The 24648-nt window shown below is 35.0% G+C and overlaps 1 protein-coding gene across 1 annotated transcript in view; it reads left to right on the forward strand.

Annotated features, from left to right (window-relative positions):
• The window catches only part of LOC100370730 (multiple PDZ domain protein-like), a 203125-nt gene extending 196249 nt beyond the window's left edge, over window positions 1–6876 (forward strand). Inside the window, exons 37-38 of the mRNA XM_085503929.1 lie at window positions 477–709; window positions 3678–6876. Of these exons, the coding sequence (XP_085360055.1) occupies window positions 477–709; window positions 3678–3948 (504 nt within the window). The 3' untranslated portion in view covers window positions 3949–6876. The remainder of the gene's footprint in view (window positions 1–476; window positions 710–3677) is intronic.
• Window positions 6877–24648: the final 17772 nt, after the last annotated feature.

Consider the following 24648-nt stretch of genomic DNA (forward strand, 5'->3'; position numbering starts at 1 on the left):
TGTTAGTGTTTGAAAACATTTTTGTTATATAATACAGTTAATTAAAGTAATTTTTTTAGAAAAATTAATTTGTGGTTATTGGCCAACAATTTTGTCAGATTTGCCCCTCCCCCCTTCTAAATGTATTTACTTGTACTGCATTAACATTGAACAGTGCTTGAATGATACACAAAAAAACAATAGGTGATTTTTCGTTCAACTGCGAAGCTCACATCAAAAGGCCGATCTGACAGGGGAAATATTGTGTTTGATTACTTCATCAAAATTGACCATCATCAAATGTGACAGTACATTATTAAGCATGAAAATATCCCCTAAAATATGTTCGCGTTTGTCGAATTCTACATGATGTTTGTCGCCATTGCGACGCTATGACGCTATGTCCTGTTTTTACGTTCCATTTCACACAGTATCTCGCAGTGAACGAAAATTGGTCTGTTGAGAAGATTTTTGACAAATTGTTTCTTTTCACACAGGTTGGTGATCGGATTGTCAATATAAATGGACATAGCTTAGAAAACACTGGACATTCGAAAGCTATTAATTTATTGAAACAAGCTACTGGTACTATTATATTAGATGTAATGCAAGGCGGTGAAACAACACCAACATCTCCTGGTAGCAACTACTCGATAGCATCAGCCACACCAGTATCAATATCTTCTTCAAATAGTAATAACTCTAGTTTACATGACGAGGTCCAAGCTGGGTAAGTTGTGTTTGCATTATAGGCTGCATGATAGTTATATGTGGGTGAAAGGCTTCACTAAATCTCTCCATTTTGTCAAATGTTAAAATGTCATATGAATTTGTCGTTCTATCAGTATTTTCTGCATTTTTGATAGTTAGCTATGCCTGTCCTTAAGGTAGCAACAGCGACCAAATAAGTTTGTCTGTGATTCAAACTCTTAACCTATTTACCACCAGACTTTCTTGCCCAAATGTTTCTGCACTATTTTCTTAATATATTCTTCAGTATTACTGGAAATGAACCCTAATTTTAGAGCCAACAGACACAATTTGATTCAATTTTGAGTTTTTACTCAAAATATTTGGCTTGTTTTGTCCCAATCTTCTGAAGAAAAGTACAGACTATAATTGGGACTATTTTGAGAATTTGTGATGAACTGGTGGTGAAAAGATTAATTTTGTTGTTGTCTTGTTGAAATTTAATGTGATTGATCCTGTATTGATTATTGAAAGTAGTACATCAATGACTAGTTAATGGATTGATTGGTTCATTCAGATGAGATTATTCATCTTGTTAAACCATCACTGATTATCATTCTTTTCTGCCTCTTTTCTTCATTCCATTCAATCGCATAGGAGGAAGTAACTGGGTATGTTATAAATATAATTAATCTCACTGCATGTAATTATTGCAGTATAAATTACACAATTAGTAGATTCCAGTAGTAACACGTTTATATTCACATGTCGTCCACACCTACCTTTGTAGTCATATCCCTGTTAAGTTGTTTCTACTTAAATGCCAAGTATATACTGTGAAATACGCCCCAGGTCATAGTTGATTTCTATGTTCTGGCAGTGTAAATGCAAAACAATACAGTTTGGACAACTTAACATTTAGCCACACTTTAAAGCTAGAGTGTCGTCACCTGCACATGCGTCAGATGGCCATAGCGTGTCATTGTTTACAAACAACCCATGAGCCTTTGCGTTTTAGCGTGTGTTGTTATCGTCGCTTGGGACCTGATTCCCGCATGTGCGCAGGTGACAACCCTCCCGCTTTAACTGGCTAAACCTAGCTTTGTTTGTTTCTAAAATCTTATACATTGTATATGTGAGTAGTATTCTGTGTTAAAGCTAAGGAGTTGTCACCTGCGTATGCGTCAGATGGCCATAGCGTTTGATTGTTTACAAACAAGCGTCTACCCATGACCCTTTGCGTTTTTAGCGTGTGTTGTTATCATCGCTTGGGACTCAATTCCCACACATGCACAGGTGACGACCCTCTCACTTTAGTATGACTCGTATTTCGTAAAATTGGTAAATACTACAAAAAAATATTCAAATTATTAAAAATTTTGGTTTTATGAAAAAGCAAAGCTAGATGATAGCCAAGTTACAATCAGAATTTACTGGAACTTAATCTCCATGTTTAATTAAATTTAAACTCCCTCATCAAACCTGTGTTGACAGTGAATCTGCACTGATACCATAGTAACAAAACAAGCATGTATTGTATATTTTTCAATCTTAGATGTATGCAAAGTTCAGAGTTTAGATTATTTTGTCAAATAGTAGCACTATCCTAGTTGTCTCTATGATGTATTCCGCATGCAAGTGTAACCAAAGTCTGTTATGATATGTTAAAGTTGTATTACCATCTAATATGTTTTGTTGCAAAAATTAACATATTAAGTACATTTGACTCGTGGATAAAATTACTTCATATGTTGAATGCATTTCAATAAAATATAGCAGATAACACAATTTTAAAATTATAAATGTTATCGTGGGCATACTAAATAGTATGTATACTCATTAAGGTTTATGATACAATCACTGTACTGCCTTTATGTATACTTAGCAGTAATTTTATTAGCTCTGCTGTTCACTTTGTCGAGCGGAGCTGAATTATCATATGAGTGATTGTCCGTCGTCGTCGTCCGTCGTTCGTGTCAAATTTTTATTTTTTTGACTTCTTCTTGAAAACTTAAGACTGAATGCTTTGATACTTGGTGTATATGTACCTTGGGTAGACCTATCTTAGAATTGTTCATTTCATGATGTATCTTCAATTCTCTAATTTTGGTGAATATTTTTGTCATTTTTGGTGAAAAGTTATATTTTCGACTTCTTGTATAAAACAGCAAGTCCGATTTCTTTGATACTATACATACATGTATAGGTACCTCAGGTAGATCTCTCTTAGATTTGTTCATTTTCTAATGATATCTTCAGTTCTTAGTTGAAATGTGCATTGCTAACAGCGGAGCTATCTCAGCCGAGGGGCTGCAAATAATACAAGCAAAGTGCAATGTACTACAGAAACCACTGAGTTTTCAGCCGAAGAGTTTCCCTAACCGTGCATCTGCTAAGGCCTAATGAATCAATTGGCTGTCATGCGACTAATCATTAGCTCATCAAACTTCAAAATAATATTGCACCAAAAATATATGAGCAAACCACATCCTACTACGTCACTAAAATACGCCCAGCACTGATCCAGAATGACCTTATAACAGTCAGTGATTAGTTGGGTGACAGACAAGATATTCATCGGGTCAGCAGTGGAATAGACTCAGTTCAGTGGTTTCTGCAGTACATGTATATTAGGACTGAGAAAGTGACCAACAACACATTGATGTTTATTTCATTTATCAGGCTTTAAATTTAAGTAATTAAAATGCCAAAAATGATGTTCAATCCTGACCAACAAAATTATTTGACTTTAAAGCGCAGTAGTCATTGCGTTGCGCATGTGCGAGATATATGGGTCTCATATAAACAAAGATGGCGACTTTGACTGTTGCGCAGATCAACAAGTACAAACTGACATGTTTCCAAGCTTTAATTAGGTTATTTTGGATTGGAAGGTATCGAAGGAGTCACCAGCGGTAATTAGTGCAAGTCGTTGGAATTTTGTGTTGGTACATGTACATATTTTCAATATTTTCAATGTTCGATGATATTTTCACTTTATTTTCCAGACCAACGAACATCCGTACTGTAGAATTAATCAGAGGAGTAGACGGCTTAGGATTTAGTATCGTGGGTGGCTTCGGAAGCCCACATGGTGATCTACCAATCTATGTCAAAACTGTGTTTTCACGAGGAGCTGCATCAGAGAGCGGTCAACTTAAACGTGGTGATCAGATTTTGGCCGTGAATGGAGACAACTTAGATGGTGCTTCTCATGAACAAGCTGTGGCAATTCTTAAACGATGTCGAGGAAAAGTAGTTCTGACTATTCTAACATGATGTTTGTTTTTCCTGGGTCTATTTTTACTGCATATTGATGATAAAGTATATCATATGCTGGTTCTTTGTTAATAGGAGATTTTCCGTTAACTGTAGGATCTTGCTGCAACAATTGATTTTGAACCTCTGTGTTTTTAAAGTTCACTGTCACTATCGCATTTTAAAGCATGGAAACACCTTGTTGAATCGCATGCAGCAGTTTTTATGTCACCATGACCTTTGTTTGTCCTGTCTTTATATTCAATTTCAAGCAAAAAATGGGATCTCATAGCAAGCAGACAGTGGTCTATTTGCTAAGCTGCTAAAATGCAAACGCACGCCAATTTCAGCTATACTTATTAAAACAGCTACTATTTATATGCATTTTTTTTGCACATGAACTTCAAACTATATTTCCTTTTGAAATAATCCATGAATGAATGGCAATTCGAGTGTTACAAGATGAGTAACAAAACAGGCAAGTAAAAATGTTGGAAAGCCATTAAAATTTGTTGTTGCTGGGAGAATACGGGTAAATGTGGTCCAACTGAATGTTGCATCAATCATAAATTTAAATATCTGTTATCATACTTGCGTCTACTCAATACATTATGTTTTTATTATTATTATTATTATTACACTTATTATTAATAACTAAAAACAAGAAAAATGAAAATGCAAATTTGGTTTCCAATCATGTACATACATTTCTACCTACTGCACTTAATATTACAATTCATGCTCAATGTGTGTTATTGTATTGTATCATAATTATAATATTTGGAAAATTTAACATAGTTGTGAAACAGATCATACTGCTATATTTACGGGACCATGTTATTATGTGAATAATTATAAAGATATGAAAGATAAATGTATAGTTTTTAAATATTAAAATGTTTAATAAATAGTAGCAATATCTATAAGCTGTATGTTGTGTTTTACAAAATATTTCTGAATAATATTGCTGGTCTTTCTGGATTGAATAATGCTGTCAGCGAGAATATAATTCTCAAATGATATTTTTTTTATTCATTTTACAAACATTTTATGTGAATTTTGAATTTCAAGAATTTTAGGAACCAAATCTTTGTGGTTCAATGTATAATGTTTTAATAATAATTTTTTTCAGCTTTTTAAGTAATTACAACAGCAGTTTTATGCTGTATCATTTACCCTTCCAAGCCGCAATGAAGACACCATACATTACACGTGTAAACACAGAAACTATCATATACCTTATTTGTGCCATTATAAGCATGTGTTAGTTGTACTTACAGCAATGCCATTTTTAATCAGGTTAAATACAAAGTTTGACATAATTTTGTCAATATAATTCTAAGACAAAAACAATTTTTTATTTTACATGTAGCTGTCTACACCCAAGTGACTATTCAGTAATGTTTTCACCGACTTGTCACACACACTTGCACACTTGTCACATTGACGATTGCAAGTTTTTAGTGGAAAATTGTTTTTAAAGAAATGATCAGATGATGGGCGTCAGGTGGTCTTGTTTGTGTGTGTTTTTTTAGAATAACACTCACTATGTACACTTTTCTGCAATAAATATATTGTCTGCATTTTAAATATTTTATCCATAGCTTTAAACAAATTCTTTTAATGAAAATGTCCCTTTTTTTTTTCAATTTATTTAAAATATATTATGTACAGTTAAGGCTATTACATAACAGTTTGATGGTTTCTATGCAAACATGACAAACAGTTAAGTTAGTTCTTCCAATTATTGTTCTTAAAGCAATTCCACACTGTGCTGCCGTTTCTACAAGACTACTTAAGTGCGTACTGTTTCTACAAGACTACTTAGGTGTGTATTGTAAATATCAGTATTGTTAATGAATTAGGTAATACAATTTACAATCAATGTACACCCACACTCATGGAATATCCAATACATTATAGAACTGGTCGTCAATGTCAAATGGAAGGCTCCAAATTCACTGCTCTGGATTGAGGTGTCCTTGAGGGAGCAGTACATGTAGATGCAACTTTTAATATGTGTGCAATTTTTTGTTTTCAATTTCCATGATGTTGATTTGTGTGAACCACTGAATATCATAGTGTTAAATACTTAACCAAAAAATGATGTTAATGCTTAGTAACGAAACAAAACGACTGACTACTTTATTTAATGCCATGATACATCTGTGCTGTATTATATGCTTTATTCATGACCCCTATAAAAGTCACACATTTTGGTAAAACCTGCAGGTTCCTGTCATTGAAGTTTCAAAAACTTTGTGCATGGCAAACATTGCAGAAATTATTTCTATTATCGGACAACAATATCCCCAGAAAGTGCTATGATGTGTGACTTTAGGAAGGGGTTATACACACAATTTATATAACTTTAATGATGATTTTAATATTTACTAATGAACACTTGCACTTACGAATGATTGATTACATAATTAGTCAGTCAATATATACTTTGTCCCCTATGTGTATGATAAGATTATGGGTTGCAAGTGAAATCCTGAACTTGTTTAATTCTATTATTATTGATGTTTCTGTGACCTTATACTTTATAAATATGAAATAGATTTGTTAAATTATTATGCAATTATAGCAATTTATACAATGTTTATTATCAATGTTTTCCCAACCAAGAATATATGCATTTACTTCAAGCAATCCTAATATACTTATGTATGTTATTATGTATATTACTAACACTATGATATTCTGTAAAGCCTGAATAGTTTCAATTGATTGAGAAATATGATAATGTTCAAGTAGGTTTCAAGTTACTATTCAGTAACAGTGAGTAAAGTGATATAGCACAAAGAGATATAGCACTCATAGTGTATCTCAATTATACTTCAGTATATATTCTACCTTGTAAATATGAATGCTATCTTTTGCAGCAGGTTTACTATACATATTGTATTACCAGCTTACAGATAATAAAAACAACACTTGATTTAACTGGTTTGTTGAATTTTGTGCTTAAGTATCATTGCAGGCTACACTATGATCACAACGCACTGCTCTTTGGGTATCTGCATACAAATTGGGACTTCCTTCATTTTCGCTCAGCAGTGATAGAGAAAACTACACTGACCTTCAACCTGGTATTTGTTCTTGTACCTAGTACCTGTACTTACCTGTGAAACTATCAGATGAGGGACTGACTACCCCTGACCACCTGTTGATTGGGATGTCCATGATTCCCTCTGTTTCACAGCATCAGTATTAACATACACCAAATCAAGAGTCGGGACAAATAATAGACCTACAAACTCGCAGGTTCTTGGATAAACCCTGATCCCCAGAAACAAGAATCTCAAATGAATTGAAAATGATTCTGCTTATACTGACCATCAATGTGTTACTGGAGTTTGACAATGCCACAACCCATGCCTTCTTAATGCAGGAAAGGGGACCTGGTCCAAAATTCTTACTAGGTGTGTACAGCACAAGACTTGAGCATGGTCTCTGTGATCCTGCATGAAAAAGCATGCACAGAGGATAGCCTTGAAGTTTAAATGTGAAATAGTTCTTGGCTCGTTAGTTAACCCGCTTCAAGAAATTGTTAGCAAGCCCAGGATATGAAAAGTAAGCATTGGTCTACCAGGAGAGACAGTAGCGGTAAATCCTAGACTTGGAAGAATGAAGTTATCAATGTTGTGTTAGCTAGCATTGTTTCTCAGTGACTGTCATCGCTCATGGGAAATGAGAGACAACAGCAGGTTGTCCCAAATGATTGATGTTGCATCCCATGCTAGTGCTGTCAATTAGTATCATCAAACCTGCTTGAAGTCTTGGAAAGAGTGTTGGCAGAATGTATGAATCTTTACAGCATTTCTCTTAAAAAAAGAAACTTGGGTATGTACTTGCCAGGGCTGGGAGTATTGGGTAGGGTACCTAGTACTATTGGGAAGGTGTACAGGAGTATGCTGCCTTTTTTTATTTCAGTCGCAACATTAAGCACCTGCAGCCGAGATTGAACAAAAATCATTCTTTATGCACACAAAAGTGAGAAATATCACCGAAGAACATTCTTACATCTGACAATATTATTTCAATGAGAGAAATGTCAAAAACATACAAAATAATTTAGCACTAAAGGGATGTCCAGTTTCACATGCACAGTTTTGGAAGCGAAGCAGTTCTGGTGGCACACCAGGATGGGCAGGATAGTACTTCTTTCTCCCCGTACTCCATCTCCTAGTAATCCAGACCTGCAACCAAAAGAATACAAGCGTTTCCCATGATGCAATTGTCAATGTAAGGATATATGTGACTGAAGTAACTACTGCTTGACACATGAGTGGAGCAGTGAACAGGTTGAAGGGAATTTTTAATTGTACCATCTCTTTAATCCCTAATCCCAGGTTCTGACTATTGCTAAATAAACTAGGATGTGGCCATTTGAACAAGTCTCAGACTAGTTTACTGTGTTGGTTTCATGGAAAAAGATTCATGACTGGACACAGGTCATCTGTTGCCTTCAGAATGAGGAGATGCATATAATAGTCATGGACCAAACCTACGTATACATGGATTCTTCTTTTAGTGTGTGGACTTATGTAGGTAACTTTTGAAATGCTTGTTAACAATAGGCAACACTGATACCATTGTTTAATTGTAAATGAAGAAATAAGATGTATGATCGTTTCTGCGACTTTTGACCTCATGAAACCAAAGATGATTAATAATATGTATATATTGTCTGCACTTCCATCACCATACCCTGGAAGTTGTAATGGTTCGGCCCTTGGTTATCTGACAATGCTGGGCTGAAGAAGACTTCCTTATATAGTTGTGATTTGTTGTAAGGCATGCACAGATTGTTCAGTGCGTTTATTACGGGGTTTACTATAACGGTACAGTATAGGAAAAAAACAGTATATAGATAAACGGGTTGTTGATTAGGTATATTTACAGCCGCTGTGAGAGATGTAGTATAATGACTGGTTACCAATGTTCAACTTGTCTTAGTGGTGTTCTCCACTCAAAACTATGCTTAATTACGTTTTAAAATACAAACACTATTAGGCGAAGCCTTGGCACCACCCGCAGTATTGTTAAAATGTCTCTGGAAAAGTGTACACACTGTATACCTAAGTAAGTACAATCTTGTGTGGGAGCGATAAGCATTAAATATTGTTCCGTAAAAATGAACACATATTTACATGTGCTGCCCCAATAGAGGAAAATGATACGCCGTTGGATTTAGATACATTGAATGTCACGGATTGCAAGTATTTTTAGATAATTAAGGCTTACTAATCTATTAACTGTCTCACTGGTGATAGGATTGAGTAATTAGAGAATACAATTTTCTTTGATTACTCAAAACAGAAACCAAAGGACAGTACAATTGGAGCAAAACCTTTTTTGTTACATTGGTAGAACATGTCATAGCTGCTATTTTCATCGTCAGTTTACGATAACACCTTTCCAATCTGAAGGTTATTGTCTCATCAGTAAGTTGATACCATGTTGGGTTATCAACGTTTCATTTTCGTTGCAACATTTCGAAAGCTTAGTTATGCCTTCAGAAGGTTGAGTTTTCGTATCTGTATTACCCCGGTACTAGCAGTGCTAACTTCTGTTTCCTAAACACTTAACATCAATATATTTCTGTTACTGATTTTACTATGTAATGTAGTGTGCTGTACTTGTCAGTAGTTTTGTTTTGTTCTTTTTTGATTTCCTTTTTTTACTTGTTAGTCAATTATTTTGTGTTCTTTAACTTGTAAATCCCCCCCCCATACGACTTTTGTTCGTTGATTAATATTTGGGTATGCTATTTCTACTTTACACCAGACGTGTGGAAATTGTTTGTCTCATGGTTTCCATCGACAATGCTTGTGTAGTTTTCTGTCAGCCTTTGTTGAAGTAAAAAAAATACTTGTTTTAATTAAACAATTTCTATGCAATGCATATTACATACATGTGTGAAACGAGCCGTATAATCGTGCCTCGGTGCTCACTTTTATTCAATCTTTTTGATGCGATATTGGGTTTTCGTACTGTAACCAGTATGTGACAACGAAACGTGATTTTACTTACATGTAGTTGCTGCGTTGGCTTCGAACTAACCACACAATAAAAACTTTGACAATCCATTTTGCTATTCATAGCTGTTATTTGCTTATGAAAAAGACCAAAAAACACTGTTTCATACCCCCACCCCCCCCCCCCCATGGCAACATTTCCAACTGCTCATTCATAGGTAATTTTAACTATATAACTTATTGCGAGTGTTAAAACAAGAGATGGCCTTACCAAAAGTACAGATTCACAAAAAGTGCTCTTTTCTCCTTTTTCGATTCTGAACAACTTCGATTTGATAGATTTTCAAATAACGACTCGGTGAGTAGTATTATGATATTGCCGTTTGTTTTTCTGGTTGTCGAGAATATTATCTTATCTACTTTGAAATATCTAGTGCATATTTATTTTTTCTTAATCCCGTTTGCCTGTATATAATTACATTTTTATTGTAAAATACTTTATTTTAGCTGGAATAAATTTCGGCTGTAAACAGCGAAAATAAATTCCAGGTGGAAAAAAGTATTTTACAGTAGTTGACTTGCCAAAATAATTAAAGCTAAAAATGGCTAGGGGTCTTGACTATTTTATATATTAAAACACGTTATGCTGCTTCTGTGACGATATTCGCCGAATTGTTGCTTGAATTCCGCGCGTGGAATATTATATTATATTACGCAATATGTCATATGTCTTTCAGTGACTGACATAAACATATGGAATATATGAGCCCCCCCCTTACCTTTCCCACATACACACACATCCGCGATTTCAAAAATATGCATTTGCTAGGTACAGTCAAAGTTTTTAATATTTTGTTTGAATGTATTCGGCTTTTCATTATTACAAACAATCTCATCAAAAGCTCGCACCGTTATTATAGAATTAACACTCACAATAAACATCAATATAATCTCCATCCCACTAGGTAATATAAACCAGTTAAATTACAATTATAATAATTTCCATAATTAAGACTACATTACATCGTTTTGTTTAACTTGTTATGTGACTTCCTATGAGGAGCGACCCGGTATTATTTGATAGACAATATACATATAGTTATAAAACACATACCACATAATAATAGAAGACGTAGTGATATAGTTGATATAGTTTAGCATACACATAAGGTATATTGCAATTGCAAGAACTAAACAAAATAATTGTACTTTACCACTGACATGTCAGTTTCTCATACTGTGTTCAATAAATGAAATTATTATCATTTTTTTGTAACTATGGCTAGCAAATAACAATTTTCTAAACTTAGATAAGCGTACCAAACAAGTTGTGAACAATCTTATTTTCATTGTGTTTGTTATATTTTTGACGAAAATTGGTAGGATCTACATTCACATCACCGACATAAAGGCGTCACGAAATAAAAAAAAATTGCGCCTACTACTGAATTATTGTATACTTATATTGGCAAGAATGAATACAGCCTTGAAGTGAATTCACACCGATCCGTGATCAGTGATGTCTCTGCGAATAAGACGATGTAGTATTATATAGTTACCAACTATCGATCACATTATTGTGTAACGTAGGAACACACTGCAAAATCCGTTCAAATACCAAAATCCAAATCCAGTCCTCCTATTTATGACCAAAGGACTAATTAACAGTTAACTGAGCTACGAGTTACGGACAACATATATTTTGTGTTTGGTTTAACGTTGTGTGTTGCCCGTGACTCGAAGCTCGTTTACAAAAATAAAAACGTACGATGTGTGGTTTCGCAGAAGTGGGCGTGGTCATTGTTTGTTACTCGGTGTTTAACACGATGTTCGTAACTCGAACAATTCAACATACCATTACCCCACTGTAATATGTTATGGTATACTTTATAGAAATGTAGGGAGGAGAAATTCTCAATCCAACCGGAGACGTAAGGTTGATCAGAAGTGAGCAGATCACTCCACTGCCGTAGGACTGGGTAGTAATACAGTTGTACTATCTGTGGTAAACACCTGGAATGTGTTCTAAATTGGATCAATTTGGGGGTCCAAGCTTCGCTTAAGATATACGGAGTGTAAATCGCAGAGAAGCTATGCGTAACCCAGATGATATGAATCAACATGCGTTTGGCCCCCATGCCCCCCTCTCTGGATCCGCCACAGCCCGCGGCTCGGATTGATACAAAACTCTGGCGGTAATATGACTCGTTTCAGCTGACGTCAGTCTGAAAGACAATCTCGTGGGATTATATGTAATAATCCCTCTGTATCCTGAGTCAGTGTGATGTCATCACGAACGGGGAACTCTGTGCATTCTGTATACGTAAGCTGTATCTCATGGGAGCCAAAAGGATACAGATATATAGGAAGTGACAAGTCCATTATGATATCATACAGGGGGTTAATAATAGTGTCACGTGTTTGTTTCACACATGTTGAACGAACCAAGTATGATATACACATCTCGTTTATTAATAATTAATTAGTATTTTATTACGACACACATTAAAACTCGGCTTAAAGCATTTCGAGCCGAATTCAAGTTTAGCGCAACTGAGGTAAGCAAATTCGCAATGCATTGTGGGAAATAACTTCTCAGTGTGTGTGTATATATAACATAACACCTTGCAAACTAACTAAATTTTGTGTAAAATTTTTTGAAATGTTTTCACAATAATAAAAATTCAATACGACCTTTTCATCCCACTAAGAAAAAAAATTAAAATATAAAGAAAATACAATGTATAAAAAAGTTTTGAACAGTGAGCAAAATGGTATTATCTTGTGAATAAATGTCACTGTAGTTGTCCTATAGCGATTTCATCATATAGTCATCACAATGATATAGGAGAGTTTAATACAGCCATACCATGGCAACCAGCATACACGCCACGAATGTACAACCTGAAATGATGAGTGTTATAAAACTGTTAAAATACACGTATGATCACGTGATTTGATAACCGCTTATATATTGAGCATAACTAGATGGCTACTTTCCACCGATTATCCACAATTAGAATTTTGCGTATAAAGTTATATTGTCGGCAAAGTTTAGTTTCATGCCTTGGACACATGCTAAGTAAAATGTCTCACTATATTCTGATGATGTACATCGACCATAAAACAAAGATAGATTACGCGTATGGGACACATACTATAGAAGACGTTGGTTAACCATACGCTACTTATGAACGGCATACAGACAAAAAGGGTAGTTCATATGGTCGTGGATGCTGTATATACCTACTAAAATGTGGTTTATTTTAGATACCTGCCACTATGTGATGTACTATGGGATTATACCTGCCACTGTGTGATGTAATATGGGAATATACCTACCACTATGTGATGTAATATGGGAATATATCTACCACTGTGTGATGTAATATGGGAATATACCTACCACTGTGTGATGTAATATGGGAAGATACCTGTTACTATGTGATGTAATATGGGAATATATCTGTTACTATGTTATGTAATATGGGAATATACCTGCCACTATTTGATGTAATATGGGAATATACCTGCCACTATGTGATGTAATATGGGAATATGCCTGCCACTATGTGATGCAATATGGGAATATACCTACCACTGTGTGATGTAATTTGGGAATATATCTGCCACTATGTGATGTAATATGGGAATATAGCTGCCACTATGTGATGTAACATGGGAATATACCTGTCACTATGTGATGTAACATGGGAATATACCTACCACTATGCGATGTAATATGAGAATATACCTGCCACTATGTGATGTAATATGGAAATATATCTGTCACTATGCGATGTGATATGGGAATATACCTGCCACTATGTGATGTAATATGAGAATATACCTGCCACTATGTGATGTAATATAGGAACATACCTGCCACTATGTGATGTAATATGGGAATATACCTACAACTGTGTGATGTAATATGGGAATATACCTGCCACTATGTGATGTAATATGGGAATATACCTGCCACTATGTGATGTAATATGGGATTATACCTGCCACTATTTGATGTAATATGGGAATATACCTGCCACTATGTGATGTAATATAAGAACATACCTGCCACTATGTGATGTAATATGGGAATATACCTGCCACTATGTGATGTAATATGGGAGTATACCTGCCACTATGTGATGTAATATGGGAATATACCTGCCACTATGTGATGTATTATGGGAATATACCTGTTACTATGTGATGTAATTTGGGAATATACCTACCACTGTGTGATGTATTATGGGATTATACCTGTTACTATGTGATGTAATATGGGAATATACCTGCCACTATGTGATGTATTATGGGAATATACCTGTTACTATGTGATGTAATTTGGGAATATACCTGCCACTATGTGATGTATTATGGGATTATACCTGTTACTATGTGATGTAATATGGGAATATACCTACCACTATGTGATGTAATATGGGAATATACCTGCCACTATGTGATGTAATATAAGAACATACCTGCCACTATGTGATGTAATATGGGAATATACCTGCCACTATGTGATGTAATATGGGAGTATACCTGCCACTATGTGATGTAATATGGGAATATACCTGCCACTATGTGATGTAATATGGGAATATACCTACCACTGTGTGATGTAATATGGGAATATACCTGCCACTATGTGATGTAATATGGGAATATACCTGCCACTATGAGATGTAATATGGGAATATACCTGCCACTATGAGATGTAATATGGGAATATACCTACCACCGTGTGATGTAATATGGGAATATACCTGCCACTATGTGATGTAATATGGGAATATACCTGCCACTATGTGATGTAATATGGGAATATACCTGCCACTATGTGATGTAATATGGGAATATACCTGCCACTATGTGATGTAATATGGGAATATACCTGCCACTATGTGATGTAATATGGGAATATACCTGCCACTATGTGATGTAACATGGGAATATACCTGCCACTATGTGATGTAATTTGGGAATATACCTGCCACTATGTGATGTAATATGGGAATATACCTATCACTATGTGATATAATATGGGAATATACCTACCACTATGTGATGTACTACGGGGGGAATCTTCTCTCTGGGTTCTCCACACGTGTCAGGGGGGAATATCGTCTCGTCTCTATATCGCGTCCCTTCGAGGTACGGGATCGGGGAAGTCACTTAAGCTTTACAGTCAAATAAGACACACACAACAAAATACGTTTCAACTCTCGTCTTAGTCGGCCAGTCGAGTACTCTATAAGACACAGCGCCCTGGGGAAAAGTCCCCAAGATTATGGCAAGGCTGACCCAAGACTAGCCCAAGACTCTCCAGGACTGGACTCTTAGACTGCGTCTATCGTGGTGTACTCGCCAAGACCAACTCAAACTCTCTTTATTCATTTTCAAAACTCTAACCAATTACAAAGCAGTAAAAAGACTCTAGGGCGTAACCTTCAATCATAAAGCCAATCACACTAAGTACTGAATACGTCATATCTTTTGATTAATCGTTCACTACATTAATAACTACGAATACTAACTGTCAGAAATAGTAGTCTGAATAGCGACGGTTATCTCGTAATTAGTTCCAAATCACTGAGCCAAGTTCCGTCCAAAACTTCAAATAGGTCTAAACGATGACAGACATAACACAGCAATTCAGCTAATTAAGTCGGTCAACAGATACGCGTAAACTAATTCATGACAGTAGTGCAAGTTAACGCGCATAGGTAAATTTCAAGATGGAAGTAGCCACGATGTGGAAAAAATGGATTAGTTGTATAAACTGTTTATACAAAGTTGGTAAATGATTGAATGTCGAGTCGCACACACGTACAATAAACAAATAAATTTTATGAATAAGACAAAACAGTTTCAACTAAGGAATTTCGTTGCAGCAGTAAATTCGAACGTTTTCAAATGAATAAACTGATCGGTTCTGGGTAAAGTATTGGTTATGTTAAGTATGAAGGCGTAGTTAGAAGAATAGAGACCATTGTTCTAAGTGAAATGCTTACTTTTGTTATTTGAAAGTTTTCGTACTGCTATTTACAGCACATGGTTAATTTTAAATTGACCTACCATCTAAGCTGCACTGATTTCATTTCAAATTGATGTATATCCATCTATTTATAAATGTTCATTTAAAATTGATGTGTTTACAGAGAATCATTGAATGGTTGACAATTTACAAAGTTAATTGCCTAACATCATATATGAATTCGGGTTTTGATATCTATACTGTTTGTTTCAATCTATAACAATATATTCATGGAATAATTGTACTTACATATTCTTTTTTTCCAGGTTTTCACTATTCGCCATACGCTGTAGGGCAAGTTCTTCTAAGGTTCACGACCGCATTTCTTCAGCTGGCCGATCAACATTTTCAGTCACATTATAAGCAATTGTCCTTTTACAGAGAAGGAGTTATACAACATATGTATCTATTACATATAATATATGTATTCCAAAACCCATTAAATGTCACTTGTAGTAGCTTAGATCATACACAGATTATTAGAGTTGGCTAACACTTGTATCCTTACATACTGAATATTAATTACTTCCACTGAGCTCCTTCATCCAGATCATGTAACATTGAGTATGATTTTAACATAGTTTGATTAAAATTAATATCATTGACAACTGTCATCACAAGTCAAGTAATTAATGGACAAAGATAAGCTAGGTCTCTGACAACCATGTTGGGGATATCATGATAGTAAAGTGGATTGTGTACCAGGTCGGTAGGCAAAATTGGTGTCGCCATTAATGCCAATGACCTGTTTTGTTGGGCTGATCCGGAGAAACATGATTTGATTGTGTTAGCCTTTCTGGAATGAATGTCGGTCAAATGTTGAATGTATGAACAACAAGCTTAGCCAATAGCTGCACGTGACTCATCAAACTTTTGACCAACCACTCTAATTATGGTTGTGCGAGGGCGCCATTTACTAATGAAAAGGATATTTTGAAGATAGTAAACAGATCTATTATTGAACATCAAGTGATACCTCAGAGTAATGAAATATTACAATTCACTTACCTCATAATTGAATGTGAAAGGACATGTAACTTGGACCAATGAGGTTATCAGTCTAGCATTCATATAATCTCCTTGAATTACTATTTTCATCTAGTAAATCACATCTAGTGTTTAAATAAATATCAAATATTAAAATTAATTCCATTAAATTATGCCCGCAATATATCACAGTGAAACGAGTTATATCAAACTACAAATTAGAAAAATATAGTTTTGAAAGATAACTGAATCCTGGATATACTAATTGTAGTATTGTTTTTCAGAAATCAAATTGACAGAAGCTTGCTAATTATATATACCGCTAACTACATCTCCACTTGAGTTTCGTTGCGTATATTCCAGCGCTGTGAAATCATTAACTATGAAATGAACATATTGGTTATCATAATTATACAAACTAACAACGTGCGGACGTAGACAGTTTACTGGAAAGTTACGAAAGAATCTGTAAATTATACTCAAGGGAAAACTTTCAAGGTATAATGGCGAAACCGAAGATGAATTTGCCTTCCTTGTATCTTGTCCTATTTATAATGAGAGGCAATTGGTATACCGATATCAACAAATATTATAACTATCGAATTTATGATTCAAGATAAATTTATTTTGACATGAAAATAACTGTAAAATTAGTGAACAAGCCAAATTTATTTCGTCAACTTTTTTACAGTGCATGAAATCGATATAAACGTGCGGGATAAATGAATATATTTTTTAAAATAATTTTAATAATTTTTATGTACAAACTTGATAAGTCTAATATTTGGACGTTATAGTGAACGTATCGTTGTTGATATGAAAACTCTGCTGATAACTTGATATCTAACAAAAGACTTCTCAGTATATTGAATATATACATGCATTCCAAATGCATTGTTTCTTGTTACGTCCCAGTACCATTCTCTGTGTCTGACACAAGGCTCACATTTGTTACAAATGTCTTATTTGAGTTAAAGTCTCAGATCAGAAATCTGTATTCGAATATTAATATTGATACATTTTCGAATATTTACATTTGATCGTTATTTGTTCGTTGTAAACATAAAAAAAAAAATCATTTTTTGACAAGATACCTCAGAAGATCGCAATCATTTTATTTACTAAATATTTTCAACTCATGACCTGTATTTAATTGTACTATGCACTTTGTGAAAAACAAAGCGAGCTTGGTAAAACGTATTTTACCGATATGGATAGTCGGTATGTAAAATAATTTGCACATACTCCATCGTGGAATGTATATTATTCTAAACGTCGTTGAATGACAGGGATGTGGTAACTGCAAAGGCGGGAAAAGGTCTGAACTCACATGAATGTGAGGCGAGACTTTCTTGGTTACTGTCAAGGTGACGTCACTGATACTTCGGAAAGGCGAGACTTGCATCGTGTCAGATGAAGTTACAACAATGTAGCATTCTCGCGCGATGTTACTTCGTTATACACGTAGGATATCATAGGGTGCATGAAACAATTGGCAGAAAAACAAAATGAAAAACCCGGGGTTTTTTTTCAGTAAAACCAATTTTTTTCCCCATAGCAAACATGGTAGTTCTAAACTGACTATTCAATTCTATTTATAGTTGATATTTCGCTTTAGTAATATCTCTCAAAATTGCGCGTAATGTTTTCAATAACTTTTACCAGTGACAAATTACCTAATTAGTAAGCACTTCGAGAAATCAGTGTGTGTGCATGCGCAGTTCGAAATAATATTGGTACGAGAGGGCGCTATTCTGGATTAACTTTTCAAAGTCAGTCGTCCATAGGCCACCGTTGAAGCAACAACATGTCCTAAAATTGTGTCTATTGAAAAACAATTCAAACGACAGTCAGTTTGGCGCCACTAGTTTCTTGCAAGAGTGAGTTCTACGCGTGATTTTTTTTTTATATAAGAACATACAAATACTTGGGGAACAGTATTTTAACATGTATCTTTCTTAATGAATTATATGTGTTTATTTATAGTGCCAAGCTGTTCTGTTTTCATGACAAACGTAAATGTAGTGTACCGGCCACAGAGTGAAAATATAAAAAAACACAAATCACGTGACTGATATTGTAATTTGGAACACTGCAATAACACGTGATATGTTCATCCCTATATACTTGCATGTATGGTACACGATGGTAAACAACACTCGTGCATGCACATGCTGTTCGATATTTAGCAACATCGCATATAATATCAATATGCCTCCCTTAATTGAAGTTAAAATGTAAAGCAATTCTTCGTCTTTTTGCATGTAGCACAACACCTCTAAATGTCCTTAGGACGTGCACCCCGGTGTGACAGTTGTCAATTACATTTAGCGTCACAAGGTATGTAGTCAATATAGTATTTTGGAATATCAACTCAATGAATTTGACATGGTGCAAGTTCAAAAATCGTTATCACATTCGTCTCACATAACATACACCATGTCAAGCGACAATAGCTGTAATTTATCGATTATTTTTACAGATTTTAATTTTTAATAATACTTTTCCTGTGCCATTGGTGTCAATTTGTAACGGCCACCACCGAAATATGGACACTGAAAACATAGTATATGCCCAATACCCACGATACCGACGTTGTATATTAAATCACTTTACAGATGGCCGCGGGGTAGCACCCTGGTCTCTAGAGGGACCCCTTTAATTGAAATCCAGTTTTGTCAAACAAACCTTAAGGGTTACGGTGCAACTTTACCGGGGGTTCTTTGCGAAATGTCAAGGACTTCACCATTTTGAGAGGCTAAGATATTTGGCGGCTTCTCTCGAAAAATGTTATGTGTTATTTACCTTAATAGTGTGCGTCTTACATAACACATTTCTATGGTTCCATTGCGTGAGTTCAACATAATGGCGACTACTCAATCCTTAGTTTTCATCGCATTTCACGCGATATAAGTTTCGGTCATCTTTCTGTGGTTATATTTAAAAACAACAATGCTATTGCCGTTTAAAATTTCGTTGCCAAAATTACAAACACTTTATTGTATTTTGGATCTGCAACTATCACAGAATTGAACGCCTTTCAGAAAAAAAATATACAATATACTAGACCTAATCTTCAGGTTGACTACAATCTGACAAGTTATTACTGTCGTATGTTTTAGTGATGTTTTCTGTATGAGTATAATGTTCGAATGTACGTTCTGTTTTTTCAATGTCAATAATCCTAGCTTAAACAAGAGATACATCAGTGATAGCATACATGTCAACACTTGCAGAGGCGGCTGCACTAAATTTTGCATGACGGTGCGAGATCTGCTTACCAACCTTGCGCCGACGGCATGCTCCCCTTAAACAAATAAATCTAGACCCTCTAAAACGCAATTTCCTGCATTTTGAGGGACAAATTATGCTGACACAAGGGATTTCAGCTTGATTTTTGAAGGGCGCCGCCCCCAACATTTTTACGGGAGCGGCGACTGCCCCTCCCCGTGACTTGTGAATGCGAGTGTCATCTGGTGTTTGAAGTAACAGTACACGGAAAAGGTCAGTATAAATTATCCGAAATATTCATACAGGATTATGCATCGGTAATCTGTTAAATTTTGCACACCCTCTTACTGGCCGAAACATAAAAATGTGTAGACGATAAAAAAGACCATTGACAAACATTTGCTATTTCATTAGCCTAAACATATCCTACAAAATTAAAAAAAATATTTTAAAAATCAGATCATTAATCGCCAGAAAATCCTATTTTTCGAGAGCTCAAATTATGTCATAAGAACCTTGAATTTGATAATGGTTTTGCTTAAACCAGGTTAAATGCGACACATTTGTTTGTTTGTTTTGGCGTAAAACGCATTAGGTAAATTCCCTAGTATAAACAAACAAACATGTGTTAGTGTGTTGAAATGTAATTTCTCCTGATTAATGAGTGGAGTTTTTTCCTTTTTTTACTGGCTCATACCACCGACGAATTAGAGGAAATATATTTAAAACTAGTAAGGTACTCCTGTCACGGCGAACGTCTTTGGTATATCAACCATGGGTTTTTAGCTACATGGAAAGGACGAGAAATTTCTTTACACTTTAACTTCAATTAAGGAAAAGAATGATATTCACAAATAAAACGAATAATGCCATGGTGACATCTTGTACATTTTCGTCCTAAACAACATGTGCTTGCACGAGTGTTGTTTTCAGTATAGTCATATATTTCATACAATGCTTAATCTCTCTTTTGACTACGAACATTAAACACAGTTCTATATCTACATGACATGGATTCTGGGTCAGATTTCTATCATAAATGTTTTTAATAACCAGATTGATCGCCAAATAATTATTTGTGTAGAAAGAATAATTCTCTCATCTCCTGGTTTGTGCCAGTAACAACTTGCTCACACTGAAATCGAACATTTCTACACTGTCACATAAGTACATTGTAAATTAAGTCTCACGACGTGTCGACGTTGTTTATAATTATTGAACTTAATTATAATCCTGCCTTAATTAACAACAACAAAAACAGCATTATTAACCTACCTGATTCATGAGTGAAAAATATTTGGCGGCAAAAATGTACTGTAAAGTACTAACAACTGGTTCTCACGATAAGCAGTTCAAATTACTTTATTCTGTACAATTATTTTTAGGTCATGGAAGTGTTTAATTTTTGCAAAATTTGAATCCAACATTATGTAAAATGTCACTAGTATTTATAATATTCCAGTTTAAAAACGGTTAGATAAGAACTATTTACGTTATTGTAACCACAAGAATTAGTTTACGTGGAAACTATAAAAATAACGACAATGAACACATTTCGCCCACGTGTATCTTTCCCCAATCTTTGATTAGGATGTGGAAAATAAAAGTTTTTACTGTATATACAATAATATAATAGTAATAGTTGAATCCGAACTCATTTACAAATGCTAAAAATGTTATGAACGCAATAGACCATTTTCCGTACACTGCGAGAATCACGCGTTATGCGTGAAATCGAACGTAAAAACAGGACAAACAAAGGTCATAGCGTCGTAGTCGCGTCAAACATCGCGTGGGATTTAACAAACGCGAAAGTATTTCGGGGACATTTCCATGCTTAATAATGTGCTGTCCACATTTGATGATAGGCAATTTCGATTAAGTGAGGGTATTCGGAAGCAATATTCCTCTGTCGAAGATCGGCCGGTCAATGTAAGCTGCGAAATAAAGAAATTCTAGTTCAAAATCAAATCGTTCGATTTTTGCGGCAGACGTTCGACGCGCGTCTTTCATACATCTCGCGAGATCTCGCAATTGTTCGGAAAATCACCTATTGTTCCTGTTTTTGATCTCAACTAATGGTAGCAATAGTAGAATTAAATGACACAGTTATTAATTCATTCGAGCAAAAATCTACATTATTTTTCAATTTGACTCAAATTATTTAATCGACTTAATTAATCCGATAAGCAATCAAGAAACAATCGAAGGTTTAACTTAACTCGAATTCTAAACAACATCGGTGTCATACTTGTCCACGTTGACCGACATGTATGAACAGAATAGTCACTTTCAGCAAACTGGCAAACAATACCCACAGGACGGGGAAAACCATTTGTCTCACACAAATAAATGTATATTAAAAGTATATTAAATGTATATTAAAACATTTATGGCAAAAAAATGATTTAGAATCAACGATAGGTGGGTATAAGACGATGTCAAAAGAGAAAGTCAGCATTGTGTGAAATCTATTAGAGTGAACAACACACATGTTTACCAATGTATAGGGGTATGATTGCAGTATGCTGTTTAATTTTATTAATTTTAGAGCTTCGTTAAATGAAATTGTTAAACAATTCAGTTCTTTGTTCGTAGCACTGAACCACTAGATGTATAAGAAACGTCGCTCTGGTATGGTCGGATAAGTGTAGCTCAGTTTACAAAAATATAGTAAGCTAATGAAATTACTACGTGGTCAACGGAAACAGAGAAAGTACTCAAACCCAAAACGGCGCTCCAGTGAGGCAGACATCAAGTACAAACATAATCGCAGAACAATTAAAGGCGATTGGCAATAGAAAGTTACGAATAATAGACAAACGTCAAATATGTGGCGAAAACACAAACAATGCCAAACAAACACCTAGTCTCGCATATGAAACGTTTTCGGAGTTCATTCCCCTCGTTACTCGGGACTCCACTAAAACCAAAAAAAAGAGCATTTACAATATCTCGTTTATAGTTTGACAGGAACTGAAGCTGATTAGTAGTCATGTATTATCTTGTCAGCATGTTGGCTTATAAATGAGATATTTTCTGTGTTCTGTCCGGTGATATATAGATGCCCATCCGACTGACTGGATTGACATAATACATTCAGTTGCGTAAATGCGACTATTATATGAATCTAGTTCTAGTGAATTAAGGAAAAAGGTCGGTGTTAAAGAAGGACATATATAACATGCTACAGCACAGTTTATAGCTGCATTACTATTCATTCGTTTGCCTAAGTAGGTGACCCAATCTTGAAGATAAGAAGATAGTAAACAATTGAAATTTGATCTGCTATATATTCAATATCATAATTGTGACCCGACGATGAATGTAAGATAGACAGATTTCCGACATTAACATCTACTGAAAAATTTTACTGTCCTTGTGGCTGTGTGCCTTGTCTACGGCTATTTTAGATTTCGTCAAAAAACACACATTGATTTAATCATTGAGAGGATGTAAAAACATTATTTTCACTTGACTCACATGCATTGAACAGATTACCGATGCATGACTGTGTCACAGCTAACAACCGTTGTCGTCATTGTATGTTTTGGATAATAGATACCATCATGTGTATGTACTGTTACTTTGATTCAAGGTTTCCGCTACAAAGTACAACACTCCTAAACCACCAGATGACACTAACATTCATTCAAAAGTGCTGCTGGTATGCTTTATACTGTACCCAAATATCTTTCCTACCAAAGGATTATTGACGTTGAAAAAATAATTAGTGAAACATCTTGTACATTTTCGTGCTTGTGCTTGCACGAGTGTTGTTTTCAGTATAGTCATATATTTCATACAATGCTTAATCTCTCTTTTAACTACGATTTTTATGAAAACTATACACAGTTCTACATCTACATGACATGGATTCTGAATCAGATTTCTATCATAAATGTATTTAATAACCATACTATCTCCTAAACAGCAGCAGCAACAACAACAACAACAACAACATTATTAACTTACCTGATTCATAGATGAAGCAAAGAGAGCGGGAGAAGTCTGTCTTCGTATTTTTATAAACTTGGACTAAACATTTTAATAATCAGATCTAAAACTCGGCCAAACAGAAACAAATTTGCCTTAGAACGGTTATCTTGCCGACCCAGAAAGACGAAAGAATTAGTGACGTCCACGTCAGATTATTATTTTGTTTTATCGGGAAGGGTGTCTTAAATGTACTAGTCTGTAATTATTGGTTTTGTTCAAAATACCGCTTTGTTTCAATCACTATGTTAACGTTAACTTGAGTTGATGTCTTAAATTACTATAGTGTTGCAGATAACAACAATTATCCTGAATTGATGTTTAGGATAAGTAATGTAACTCTTTCTAAAGCCACTCAAAGACACCAACGTCGCGCTCGTATTAGGCTGCAACAAAAGGAAGATTTATTACAATAAGTCTTCTTTGCCGTTCTTTGTATACTGAGCACATAATTTCCATGCTTAAGAAACA

The sequence above is a fragment of the Saccoglossus kowalevskii genome, chromosome 9 (genome assembly GCF_978046115.1).
Source record: "Saccoglossus kowalevskii chromosome 9, keSacKowa6.1, whole genome shotgun sequence".
NCBI classification, from domain to species: Eukaryota; Metazoa; Hemichordata; class Enteropneusta; family Harrimaniidae; genus Saccoglossus; species Saccoglossus kowalevskii.